This window comes from Sus scrofa, chromosome 9 (assembly GCF_000003025.6).
Source record: "Sus scrofa isolate TJ Tabasco breed Duroc chromosome 9, Sscrofa11.1, whole genome shotgun sequence".
Lineage (NCBI taxonomy): Eukaryota > Metazoa > Chordata > Mammalia > Artiodactyla > Suidae > Sus > Sus scrofa.
In genome coordinates this window covers 95,345,861-95,358,551 of record NC_010451.4, presented here as the reverse complement: position 1 = coordinate 95,358,551, position 12,691 = coordinate 95,345,861, and the positions used below count along the sequence as shown (strand labels likewise).

Below are 12,691 nucleotides of genomic sequence, written 5' to 3'. Positions count from 1 at the left end.
TCACCAATCCCTACCACATGACGCTGTCTACTCTGCTTTTTCACTTCCTTAATCACAACTAAGTTAGAATTTAATGATCAAAATCGTCCATTGCCAACATATATATCATTCAATACTCAACATCCTCCCAAATTCCTTTAAACATTAGTTTTATCTACCCTAATCCTATGGCATTAATCTTTTAACAGTTATTTAGTCCTTTAAAAGGACTAGAAACCCTTACAGATAACAATAATATCTAAATCATTGCTATAATTCACCACTTCTTCTTGTACCTAAATCTAATTAACATTTAACTGATGACTTTTCAAACTAGTGATTCTTGTTTGTGTCGGTTTATCTACCTTCCACCTAAAATCAGGATCTATTGCAGGCTTATTAATAATTCAGAAAAGTTAATGTGCCATTTGGAGACCTAATTGTGGCTCTGATGCTTTGCAATTATACAAGATTCCCGTTGTCATGTCCAAGTGTTCATGTGTGTTGTGGGGAGGGCGGGCCTGGGTAGAGAAAGTAGAGAAGTCTGAAACAAAACCCTTTAAAACAGTGCTTCTCAGGATTAACATGCACTCAAATCAGCTGAGTTTCTCACTAAAAAAAAAATGAATTCTCACTGAGAAATATGGGAGGAAGCCTGACAGCTTGCATTTCTAACAAGCTCCCAGATTATGCTTGTGATATGGTCCTTGAACCACAGCTGGAGCAGAATAGCTAGGAATCATGACGTTGAGGGTTAGATCTCTGGCCTTGCTCAGTGGGTTTAGGATCCGGCATTGCTGTGAGCTGTGGTGTAGGTGGCAGACGTGGCTTGGAACTGGTGTGGCTGTGGCTGTGGTGTAGGCTGGCAGCTGTAGCTCTGAATAGACCCCTAGCCTGGGAACCTCCATATGTAGTGAGTGTGGCCCTAAAAAGACAAAACAAACAAACAAACAAAAACTACCGTGGCCTTCAATTGCCTTGACGTGCCTTCTTTCTTTTCTAGAGTTTCTCTCAAACTCTTAAATGATGACATATGTTAATTTATGCAAAATAGCCAAATTCTTATTTTCTTCTACAATACTATAGTGGTCAAATCTATTTATCCCCAACTTATTCTAACAATATGATTAACTTATAACTAACTTAATTGCTATAACTGATAAATGACCTACTTAGCTTAAATTAATGACATGTAAACTTTCTCCACTTCAAGTTTTCTCATACAAAGAAGAGAAGTACACTCATTTAATATTCCTTAACCTAGAAGGGAAGATTTAAAGATTGACAAGTTGTCATTTATTATTGACTTTCAAGTAAATTTCCTACTATTAGAATAAGAGTTTTCCCCTCCTTCCTTCCTTCCACCCTCCTTCCCTTTCTTCCTACTATTTGTGGTAGCAGAAATTGTATTGAAGATGCTTAAATATAATTACTTTTTTAAAGACCTTGGATTTTTTTCACATCGTACTTCAATTAATTCAGTTATATGTTTGGTCTCTCCTTGAAGCCTATCATAACATCAATTTTGTGCTTTATAGCATCCAAGGAACTTTCCCTATATTATTTATTTTGATCTTTAAGGAGAGCCAAGACAAACACTGATTTCCAGATGAAAAAACCTAGACTCAGAAAGGACAAACTAGGGAGTTCGATCCCTGGCCTCTTCAGTGGGTTGAGGATCTGGCATTGCTGTGGCTGTGGCATAGGATGGCAGTTGCAGCTCAGATTTGACCCCTAGCCTGGGAACTTCCATGTGCCACACATGCGGCCTTAAAATGTGGAAGGAAGGAAGAGAAGGAGGGTGGAAGGAAGGAAGGAGGGGCAAACTCCTATTCTAATGGTGCAGGAACAGTACATGCCAGAGAAAGAGCTAAAACCTATCTAGGCATTCCATCTCTAAGACTCATCATCCATTACAACTGTATTTTATATTTTAAGATCTACCATTACTTAGAAAAGCAAGATTCTTGTTCAAGACAATTCCAGTCATGTTTTTATAGAACGCACCCACAGAGAAGTTCACTTCTATTGCTTCTTCCATTTCACCATTCCATTGGGATTACTGAAATATTTATCTTATTTCCTAGGCTGGATCTGGCTCACTGTGGCTTTAGTGAAATAAACCTCTTTATGAGCATCTTTCTTTCTAACTAAAAAGCACTTTAGTTTTAATTTATACATCTTTTGAATTAACAGGATTAAAACAGCATGTTTAAAGGACTCTTAGAGAAAAATGCAAAATGTATATTGCTAGTTCTTAAGAGATGCATCTGTGAAATTTTCTGCTAAAAAGACCCAATGACATCCATTTTAAAAATATTTGTAAATTTATATTTTTACACATATATTGAAAGAAACTCACAGTAAAAATTCCCTTAATAAAACCCAAGGAATCAGAGCCAAATTTTAGGTAAGTGAAGTCATAGAACAAGCAATTGCATAAAAATCTTTATCTCCTCAATAATTCACAGAATAGTAAGCCAACTATATACACGATCTGTTCAAAAAAGCGTTTTTAACCAAAAAAGAGTTGACTGGGTTTAATCCCAGAAAAAAAATTGCCTTTACTTAAATTATGCTCTTGTAAGTTCCCTCCATTTTTATACATAAATAGGACACAAAGTGTCTCATTTACCCCACCAGGAGGACATAGCTGACCACATAGACCTCGTGATTTTTATATATCTTAATTCCAGGAACACTTTTTATGATATTTGTATGGAATATTACATTATATATTACATTATATTATTACATCACCTCTACCACTCCGTGAAGCTCTGCAGGTCAAAATTGTTTAGAACAGTGCTCTACATACTGTGTTACACAGATTTTAACTACTACTAAATAATAGTGGGGGATATAGGCAAGTTGTGGAACAAACAATACTGAATTGAAAAGCAGAAGACTTAGACCAGTTTTGGGTTTTTTTTTTGTTTGTTTGTTTTTGTTTTTGTTTTTTTAATTATCTACTTATATGACTCTGGGTTTTTCACTTACTCTTTCTGGAGTTTTATTTCCAAATCCTTACATATCAAATTTTCTAAATGTATGCAGTGCTTACAACCTGTATCATTGTATTAATAGTTTATTATGCAAAATAAGCCACTTTTATTAACATGGTTTCTAAAAGTAGCCTCATTCTAGAGAAAAAAAAATGTCTTATTAATATTTCATTCAAGAGGGTATGGCTTATCCCACATTTCTTTTGAATCATTAATTATTTCTCTCCTAGATTATTTCCCTTACCATTTAAATATGCTATTGTTTAGCTCATGATAAAAACAAGTCTCTTGATCTCACTGTCCTTCCAGCTACTACTGCCCATGTCTCCATTATAGGAAAACTTGAGAATTACCTACAATGTCCTCCAGTTCCTGAGTCCTTGCTCTTAAGAGTCCTACCTAGTTGTGCAGTGGGTTTCACACTTAAAGATACTGCTCTTATCAAGGTCAACAACAGACTTTTGTTGCTAAATTTCATGTGAATTTTTACTTACCTTTCATGATAGAGCTGACTAGGACACTGCTGATAAGCCCTTTCCTTACTTTCTCCATTTAACATCCTCCATACCACAACTTCTGATTTTGCTCCTACACATGTGGGCACTTCTTTTCAGTTTACTTTAATGCAGATCCCTCCTTTCTCTGAAATCCTGATTCGAGGATACCCCAGAATTCAATCCCCAAATTCTATATCCCTTAGTTATCTCACAGTTTCATGGACTTAAAAATTTCTATATGCTAGTTGCCCATAAACTCCCGAAATTGTATACTCAAATGCTTTTTTGTCATCTCACTTAGATATCTAATAGCTTCCCCAAATATGTCCGCTTGATCTTCCTGGAAAACCTTTCACAATCTTCTCTATCTCAATTAATAGTAACTTCATCCTTAGATCAAAACCAAACAAAAAACCATGGAGTCAGATCTGACTTCTCTCTGACCTCGTTATCAACAAATCCTATTGGCTCTATCTTCTTATCTTCTTCTCCTCCTATCTCCGAGGCAACTAATCTGGATCATAGATTATCATTTCTCACCTGGATCATTACAGTACTCTCAAACTTGGCTCCCTATTTCCATGATTTCTCCCTTCCCATGTACACACAATAAAGAAACCAGAGTGATCTTACAACAAAGTCATTCAGATCACCTCTGTGCTCACAATTCTGCAGTGGATTCCCCTAACACTGGGACTAAACACCAATGTTTTAACAACATCAACAGTGAAAGGATCTAATTCTTCTTCCTCCAACTACCTCTCTGATTTAATCAATTTTCTTCTCTCCCCCAGTCCACTGTTTTTTTGGTTTGTTTTCTCTTTAACAATACTGTTTTCTTTAGGTTCCTTGCATATGCCAGACACATTGTCACCTCAGGACTTTTGGACTTGCTATTCCTTTTGCCAAAAATATTCCTTTCCTGAGTAATTTGCATATCTTGCAACAATAATTTAAGTATTTGTGAAAACATCATGTTCTCGGTGAGCTCTTCCATGACCACTATATTTGACTACTATACCCCTACCACTCTCTAACTTTCCCAATTCATTTTTCACCAAGGAACTTATCATCATCTATCTTGCTGTGTAAGGTACTTATGTACAGTCTGCTTTCTCTATCAGAATATAAACTATATGATGACAGAGAGTTTTGCCTCTTCCATTTACTAATATATCCCCTTGTTGCCAGAACACAGCTGGAAACAGAGGGCATTGGAAACTATTGTTATTATTATCTAGTGACAGCTGAGTATCATATGCACAAGACTATCAGCCTTAAGCTCTTAAACCTATGAAAGCCCAATCCCACACATACCCTCAATTTAGAGAAAACACATCTGGGAAAACAAGTGAGTCCATTAATAATTAAACCATTAATGACTTTATCGAAAAAAAATACATGGGGATTCTTACTATACAATTGATAATGTTTCTTCACTACACACGTAAGAGGAGATATTCAGAGTAAGTCATCTTCTTTTCTCATTGATTTGATAATAAAAACATCTGCTTTAGAAAGCATCATGTAGTAGGAACTCCTGAATGATTTTATGATTCCTTTAAACCCACTCTGAAGGCTACCAACCACTCAAAAGCATTACTCTTATCAGGGTCAATATTGACCTAATGGCTTCTTAACTACTAGAAAACAATGAAGACTAAAACATTGGAAAGTACCTTTAAAAAATTCACAATCTTTTGGGTGGTACTTGACTGAGGGAAACCAACTCCTGCAGAAAATCTTAGAGAGTAAACAGAAGCAATTTTAACATATGTTGTAAATCCCCAGGGGAGAAATAAGTAATATTTTTCAAACGTGTTTATATAGGGAAAACTGATCTGGGAACAACCATTTATATCTAGCAAGATAATAATTTTCCTAGTTTAAGGAAAAATAATATTTAGGAGTTCCTGTTGTAAAACAATGGAAACGAATCTGACTAGTATCCATGAGGATGTGGGTTTGATCCCTGGACTTGCTCAGTGGGTCTGGGATCCAGCATTACTGTGAGCTGTGGCATAGGTTGCAAATGCTGCTCAGATCCTGCACTGCTGTGGCTGTGGCGTAGGCCAGTAGCTGCAGCTCCAATTCGATCCCTGGCCTGGAAGATTTCCATATGCCATGGGTGCGGCCCTATAAAGCAAAAAAATTAAAAATTAAAAAGATAATAATAGACAGCATTTATTAAGTGCTTACTATACCAAACACTGTTTTACGTGCTTTACATGGATCAAGACACCTTCAAGACAAACCTATTAGAATTACATAAATGAATGCATTTAGAAAACTGCAGTACAAAAAAATAAACATCCAAGTATCTCACAACTATCAATAGCAGTTAAAGCCTAAGCAGTTTGGCTTCAGAACCTGCCTCTTCACTGTCATATTAAATTGAAATAACAGAACTACATTAGACTAGTCAAATCATACAAGTTAGGGGAGTCTAACAGCCACGTACCCCTACTTGAGACATGCCACATTTCACAACTCAATAGAGTAATCTGAAAATAAAGAAAAATAAACTTATCTATCCACTCATCTCAGAAAAGTCAAAGAACAACTCCATCAAATACATTAATGTTGATTTACACAATAGGAGATAAAACATTTTAAAGGTGATTTCAAATTTTCGTTTCTATGAAAATATGTATAGTTTTGGAGGCACAAAAAATAATCAGTACTATCGGTAGTTAACACAAAAAGCATGCTGTCAAAGATTTAATAACCAAATCTAGTTTTTTTGGTTTTTATTTCTTTTTTTTATATCTTGATACTTGCATTTCTGAATATGTAATGTCTCTCAAGGGCACAAGGTAGCAAGAGCATTGGCCTGGAACTAGGGAGATGAAATACACAACTGAACTCCCACTTAATAGATTCTTGCTTTAGAGCAAGGCCTTTAGGCTCTGACCTCATGTTTTTTTAATCTATGAAACAGATATAAAAATGATGGTTTTTCATAGTATCCTAAAAGTTAGACAGGTTAAGTCTAAGTAAGGTCCTGGACCCAGTCTTTTGCTTTACATAGCATGTCCCTCTATTTGAAATAACATTCATCTCTTTGTTTACCTATATCTGCCTCCCTATCAGGAAAAGAAATTCAAAAGGAACACTAACTTTCCTCTGACCTAAGCCAGTACAGTGCCAGGTGCACAGCAGTTGCTCAATACATATCTATATCGAATCTAATCTAATCTATATCTAATCACTCAAATGTAAGTTAATACTAAAATCTAAAAAAAGAAAAAAGATTAAAGAGAATATGTGAAAAAAGAAAAAAAAGATGAAAGAAACTACAATTCATATTAGAGAGTGAATCTTTGTATATTGGTTGACTTTCATTTTCTCTTCCTTTTTAAGTTTTTGTCCATTTCCTCTTTAACTGTGTTACCTATTTCATCTTCAGGAGTTTTCCAACCAAATACCACTACAGATACTAATGATTCCTGGTTATAAATATCCTTAATCCATATGAGTTCCTTTGTGATGATTATAAATATATAAAATGTTTACACTAATTGCAAAACTGAGGTTGGTCATTTTTCAAAAAATGATGTTTACTACATCTACAGCATGAAGTGTACAACTCACTGTGAGAAGCTCACCTTGTAAGGTTTTAAACACACACACACACACACACATATATTATCCTTATAACACAAAATCCAGAAGCAGAATATCCTGACCTCCAAGGTTCTTTACTTATTACTCCAGAAACAGATTTAATATGCATAAATGTGCAAGAATTCAAAATATGTAACCTAGGGGAAATCTCTTTACACAATAATAGAACCAAACAAGCTCCTGTGGATTCAGAGGTTCAAAGCTAAGTCTTTATCAAAGAGCATTCTTTGAATAAAATGGTTATTATATTTCTGTTGGCCTTTAAGAAATCCCTCAAAATAATCTTGCAGCTGTTCAAAGTAGCTCACTCTACCAATACTGGCTATGTCTCTGGTCTGCACCTAGGAAAGCTTGAGTTATAGAAAGCAAAGCTGATCCTGTACCCATAAAATGAATTATTTTTGAAAATATAATTAATTTTTCATTTTGACTATTTTTTCTAACCTCACATTCTGACAATGTTTTAGTGCCAAGCAGAAACTTTGAGCTATCTTTAAAACTAAGCCATGTGTGGTACCAGCAGATCCTATTTCACCAATCAATCATAAGAGAAAGAGAAAATGCCAAGGGATAGCTGTGATTATTAACTAAGAGGCAGGACCTTTCCTCAGTCATAACCCTAAGTTAGCAGTGATTTTCACAAAGTTCATTCAGGGATAGGTTACTTTAAAAAAACTATTATGTCAAGATTTGAACGACTTTCCTTTTACACTCTCGGATGTGGTACAGAAGAGCTGGCTATGGAAACTGTTGAAATTTTTGCAAGTGGATGGCAAATGCAGGCTTCATAGTGCTGAACTGAGGATTCCAAAGAAAAGATATCACATTTTACAGGTGGAGAGAGGAATACTCTGTAAAGGTTGTCAGCACTTCTCCTAGCACTACTCTATTATTAGGACACAATTTGGAAATGAATGGCTAATAGCAGCTAGGGAGCTCCATAGGATCTATAAGAGGGGGAGGGAAGGAGGAGGGAGAAGAAGGGGGGGGGAGAATTGAGGGAGAGTTGAAAGATCTATAAAATACCTTCCCTGCATTCAATCTTTGCTACTGCTTTTGACATGTAAATAACCTACATGTAGATAAATACCTAATACTATCTGGAAAGTATACTAATATAAGAACCATCAAAAGAATAGTTCTACTCTTAATCCAACATTTATACCAGTTCTCCTTTATATAAGTACTAGGTGCTGGAATGAGTGACAATTTATAGAGAGGTAAATAAAACAACATTTTGAACTCTTATATGGTTGATTCCAAGTATGAAAATGAAGATTCATACCCAAAACCCCTCTAACTAGAGCTAAACTAATTTTAGCAACAGCAATATATAATTAACATTAATTTTTTTTATTTTTAGGAACCGATTTATTTTCAAATGATCAAATTATTACATTTGAGTTCATATTTTACAATCACTCATATAAAATTTTGATTATGAACACAAATTAGCAAAATAACAATCTCCTTTTATTCTATGAAAGCATCAAAAGGCATAAAAAAAAATCCCACAAATATGCAAGTCTCTTTTGGCTACTGAGTAATCTTAAACAGAGCATATGGTCTTCTTCAACACCATTTACTTCTGATGATTGAAATACAGTAATCAGTTAATCAAATAACCACCTGATGTTTCTGTCAAGTTTAAAGTTCAGTTTGGGAGGGGAGTGCCTCAGGGAAGAACTGCTCATGTCTAGGTTGTGAGAAACAGGATTAGGTACCAAGGCTCCCTGGGGCATGGGGCTGACTCAAGGGCTGAGCCATCAACCAATTTGATCCCTTGATTTCTTAATTTTTCAGTACCTCAGGATCCATCATATATTAGGGAGTTGATAATCCCACCTCAAATGGTGGTGATGAGGAAGATGACATAACAACTCACACACAGTCCTTATACCAATGCCTTGCTCATGACAAAGCCTCATTGAGTAATTTCCAACTACTATTAAAGTTTCTCTCCAAGTCTAATTTGCTCTACATTGTTCACATTCATGAATACAGTGTTCTTATGTTATTCAAGTGAACCATAGAAACCACATAGTATTTCCTCCCTTTTCCTTCATTCTCTTAATTTTCAAATTTTTCTTTCTTTTATGGTTTGGCTTTTAGTATTTTTCTGTTCTTAAAGTAAATTTTGAAAACAGGCAAACAAATCTGACATATGCAATATATTAGGTTGTGAAAAATCCCTACATTTAGGTGATCTAACTCCCTGTCAAGATAGAGGACATTTCCGTAATCCGAGAAAGTTTCCTCTCACTCAATACTGTACAAAGGCAATGTTCCGATTTTTTTTTTTTAACCATAGATTAGTTTTACCTGTTCTAGAAATTCTATAAAATAAAAACTTAAAAATAATGCTACCACGGAGTTCCCGCCGTGGCTTAGCGGTTAACGAACCCGACTAGTAACCACGAAGACGCAGGTTCCATCCTTGGCCTTGCTCAGTAGGTTAAGGATCTGGCATTGCCATGAACTGTGGTGTAGGTCGCAGACGCAGCTCATATCCCTCATTGCTGTTGCTATGGCTGTGGTGTAGGCGGCGGCTAAAGCTCTGATTAGACCCCTAGCCTGGGAACCTCCCATATGCTGCAGGTATGGCCCTAAAAAGACAAAAAAAATTAAAATAATAACGTTACCTTAATTCTTTAATTCATGTGATACAAATTGCAACAAAAATGACAACATATGAAATGTATAATGGATATAATAATTCCACTTACATTGGACATCAAATTAGCTATTATTGTTTTTAATTTGAGCTGAAAATAATTTGTTTTAAAAATTAAAACTGCCAGCATAATTTTTACTTGCCACGTTCAGAATAAAGAAGTACCCTACCCTCCTCTCATTACTTAACGAAGCCAAGAGGATATCATAGAAGAAAAAAAAAAGAGAAACCTCTGAGCATGAAACTTAGTTCTCTCCCCCCACCTCCCTCTCTCAATACATATACAGATATGTCACACATACATATGATTACATATAGGATATAAACTTTCCTTTTATAGTAATTTAAACATTTAAAAACAGTTTTCTTAGTACATTTCATTCCTTAAATGCTTTCTCATCACTGTATTTTAAGTCCTTCATAGAAATATTTTTAACAACAAAATATGTATATGTTTAAGATGTTACAGGTATTTTAGTGTGTTAATTTTCTTGAAGACGTATTGCTTTAAAAAATGCTCTCTAGGGATAAGCTAATTAGTAGCAGCTGTATGGAATTAACAACTTTACTATTTTTAGGGTGTCTGCAACACCCTATACGTCTTGCCCAACTTAAAGACCGAAGAAAGAACTGGTGTCAGCGCATGGAGTCTGCCACAGAGACATCAGTGGTTTAATGGATGGAGGATCTTACCCGTCTGAAGCAAGGTCCTGGAGCAACATGCCACCAAATGCTGCAATAGGGCAGGACATGGCTGCAGACTGCGCTCCCCAGGCAGGAGGAGGTTACCAGTTATAGGGAGAACCAATTGCAGGTTGGCTCACTGGTTACTAGGGTAACTAACAGAGGGGCATGCCTCTAACAGGCCCTCTGATAAGCTAACATGATGGCTAGAGTTAAAACAATCATCACCTGGGGCCTAGGGCAAATAAGCAGGAAAATCAGTCAAGCGAGTAGGAGGAGGTGAAGCAGATACTGGTCCAGCAGGCAATGTACAGAGAACCAGAGATCAGCCATCTTGAGTGGTCTGACCATACGGAGGGACTGATTAATTTTCATACAAAACTGACCACAACTTGCAGACCAAAATTTCCTAATTATGCTAATCAATAGTTAATAATTGTAAATAATGAACCCAAAAGGGTACATGAGAGAGTTTTGGCATCTGTTTTCTTCACAAAAATAATAAATAATTGGGCTTTGTGTTCTGTAACAATATTATTAACTGATGCCAGTGCTGAAAACATTTCACTGAAGTCAGCATGCATTTATAAATAAAAGAAATACAGTAATTTAAAAGACAATTTGGGAAGTTTTCGTTGTGCCTCAGTGGGTTAGGAACTCAACTAGTACCCATGAGGATGCAGGTTTGATCCCTGGCCTCGCTCAGTGGGTTAAGTATCTGGCGTCTGCCATGAGCTGTGTGGTGTACATCGCAGACATGGCTTGGATCCCACATTGCCATTGGGAACTTCCATGTGCCTCAGGTACGGCCCTTAAAAAAAAAAAAAAAAAAAAAAAAAAAAAGAAGGACTAGTTTGAAAAACATTGACATATTTACCTTTGTAAGTTAGCTTGAGACGTGGAATATTTTGCTTAGACGTTCCAGTGACTGGAAGAAACAGCGTGGTCATGCTTAACATCACCAAGGCATGAAAAAGGTAAAAATCGTGGCTTCTGGACCTTGGTCTCTCATTTTTATTAACAATCATGTTGAAAACAATGGTCTCTTTCAAACCGTATTAATCTAAAGAGAAGAAAAGAAGCAAAAAGAAGTATTAATATAGCAGTTTGCAGATTTTTCTACTCTTACTAAATTAGAGTTTTCTGAATGTATACATATTTTAAAAAATAATTTCTCTTTGTCTTGTTCAGCTCTTGGAAATTGTTGCAGGGAAATGAATCAGAACTGAGTAATAAAATTCTGGTCTGGCTTTACTCAGATGTAGAGATGAGTGCATAACTAAAAATTCAGCTACTTATATTAATTAGCATCTCTTCCATTGAAGTGTTTTTTTTAAATGCAAATATAGAAAGAGAGGATTCTTTGTATAACTTGATGAATTCTTGATCAGATAAGAATGCTGGTAGAAGCCTACTCTTTCTCCCATCATCATCAAAGCCCCTCAGGCAAGACTAAATTAAAGCTGTCATTTCTGAGAGAGTTCTTCTTTTGTTTCTGACAGAAATACTTTAAAAATTTACCTAAAATTGGGACAACTGGTCATGACCAGATCAGGGCCACCAGTACAGATTTTAGGCCTGGGACAATGCAATCTTCCTGCACCCTATACTAATCCACACAGGACAGCACTGAATGGGACCACTAACTGTAAAACAAAAGGGTTTTTAAGAGTGAGGAGGTGGTAATTAATTAACTAGGCTGCCATAACCAAGCTCCCTTGGTTGTCTTTGTTAAAACATGGAATAAATCAAAACACATATTTCATTCAAACTAAGCCTGACAATAATAATAATGACAAATAATATTCGTTGAGTGTTTATATGAACCACATACTTTTTAAAAAGTGCTTTACATAAATTAAAGGACTGAATGTTGCTAAATTAATGAAAAAAATATGTCATTAGGATGAGGCATCTCTAATGCCATGGTGGCCTACTCAATCAAACCAAATCTAAGCCTATAAATGCCTCAAAGTTATGCACTAAGAACAACCAATCAGTTAACTAGGCTTTAAGCTATAGCCAGTTGAATAATTTCCTTTCTTTGTTTCCAAAGTTTTCTTGATAGTCTTTGCCCTAATCCTGGTGAAGTGCTCCTAACTACTTCCAGTTTGGTGTCACCCAAATCAAGTTGATTTTTGCTCAAATAAATGCTTAAATTTTTTAATATGCCTCTCTTTACATTTTATCAGTACTGCTGACAGCCACAAAGGATTAGTAACTAT

General features: G+C 35.7%; 1 protein-coding gene across 1 annotated transcript in view; it reads right to left on the bottom strand.

Annotated features, from left to right (window-relative positions):
• Positions 1-12,691, bottom strand: part of SEMA3D (semaphorin 3D) — a 205,473-nt gene that overhangs the window by 127,558 nt on the left and 65,224 nt on the right. The window contains exon 3 of the mRNA XM_021063476.1: positions 11,344-11,529. Within this exon, the coding sequence (XP_020919135.1) occupies positions 11,344-11,494 (151 nt within the window). The 5' untranslated portion in view covers positions 11,495-11,529. The remainder of the gene's footprint in view (positions 1-11,343; positions 11,530-12,691) is intronic.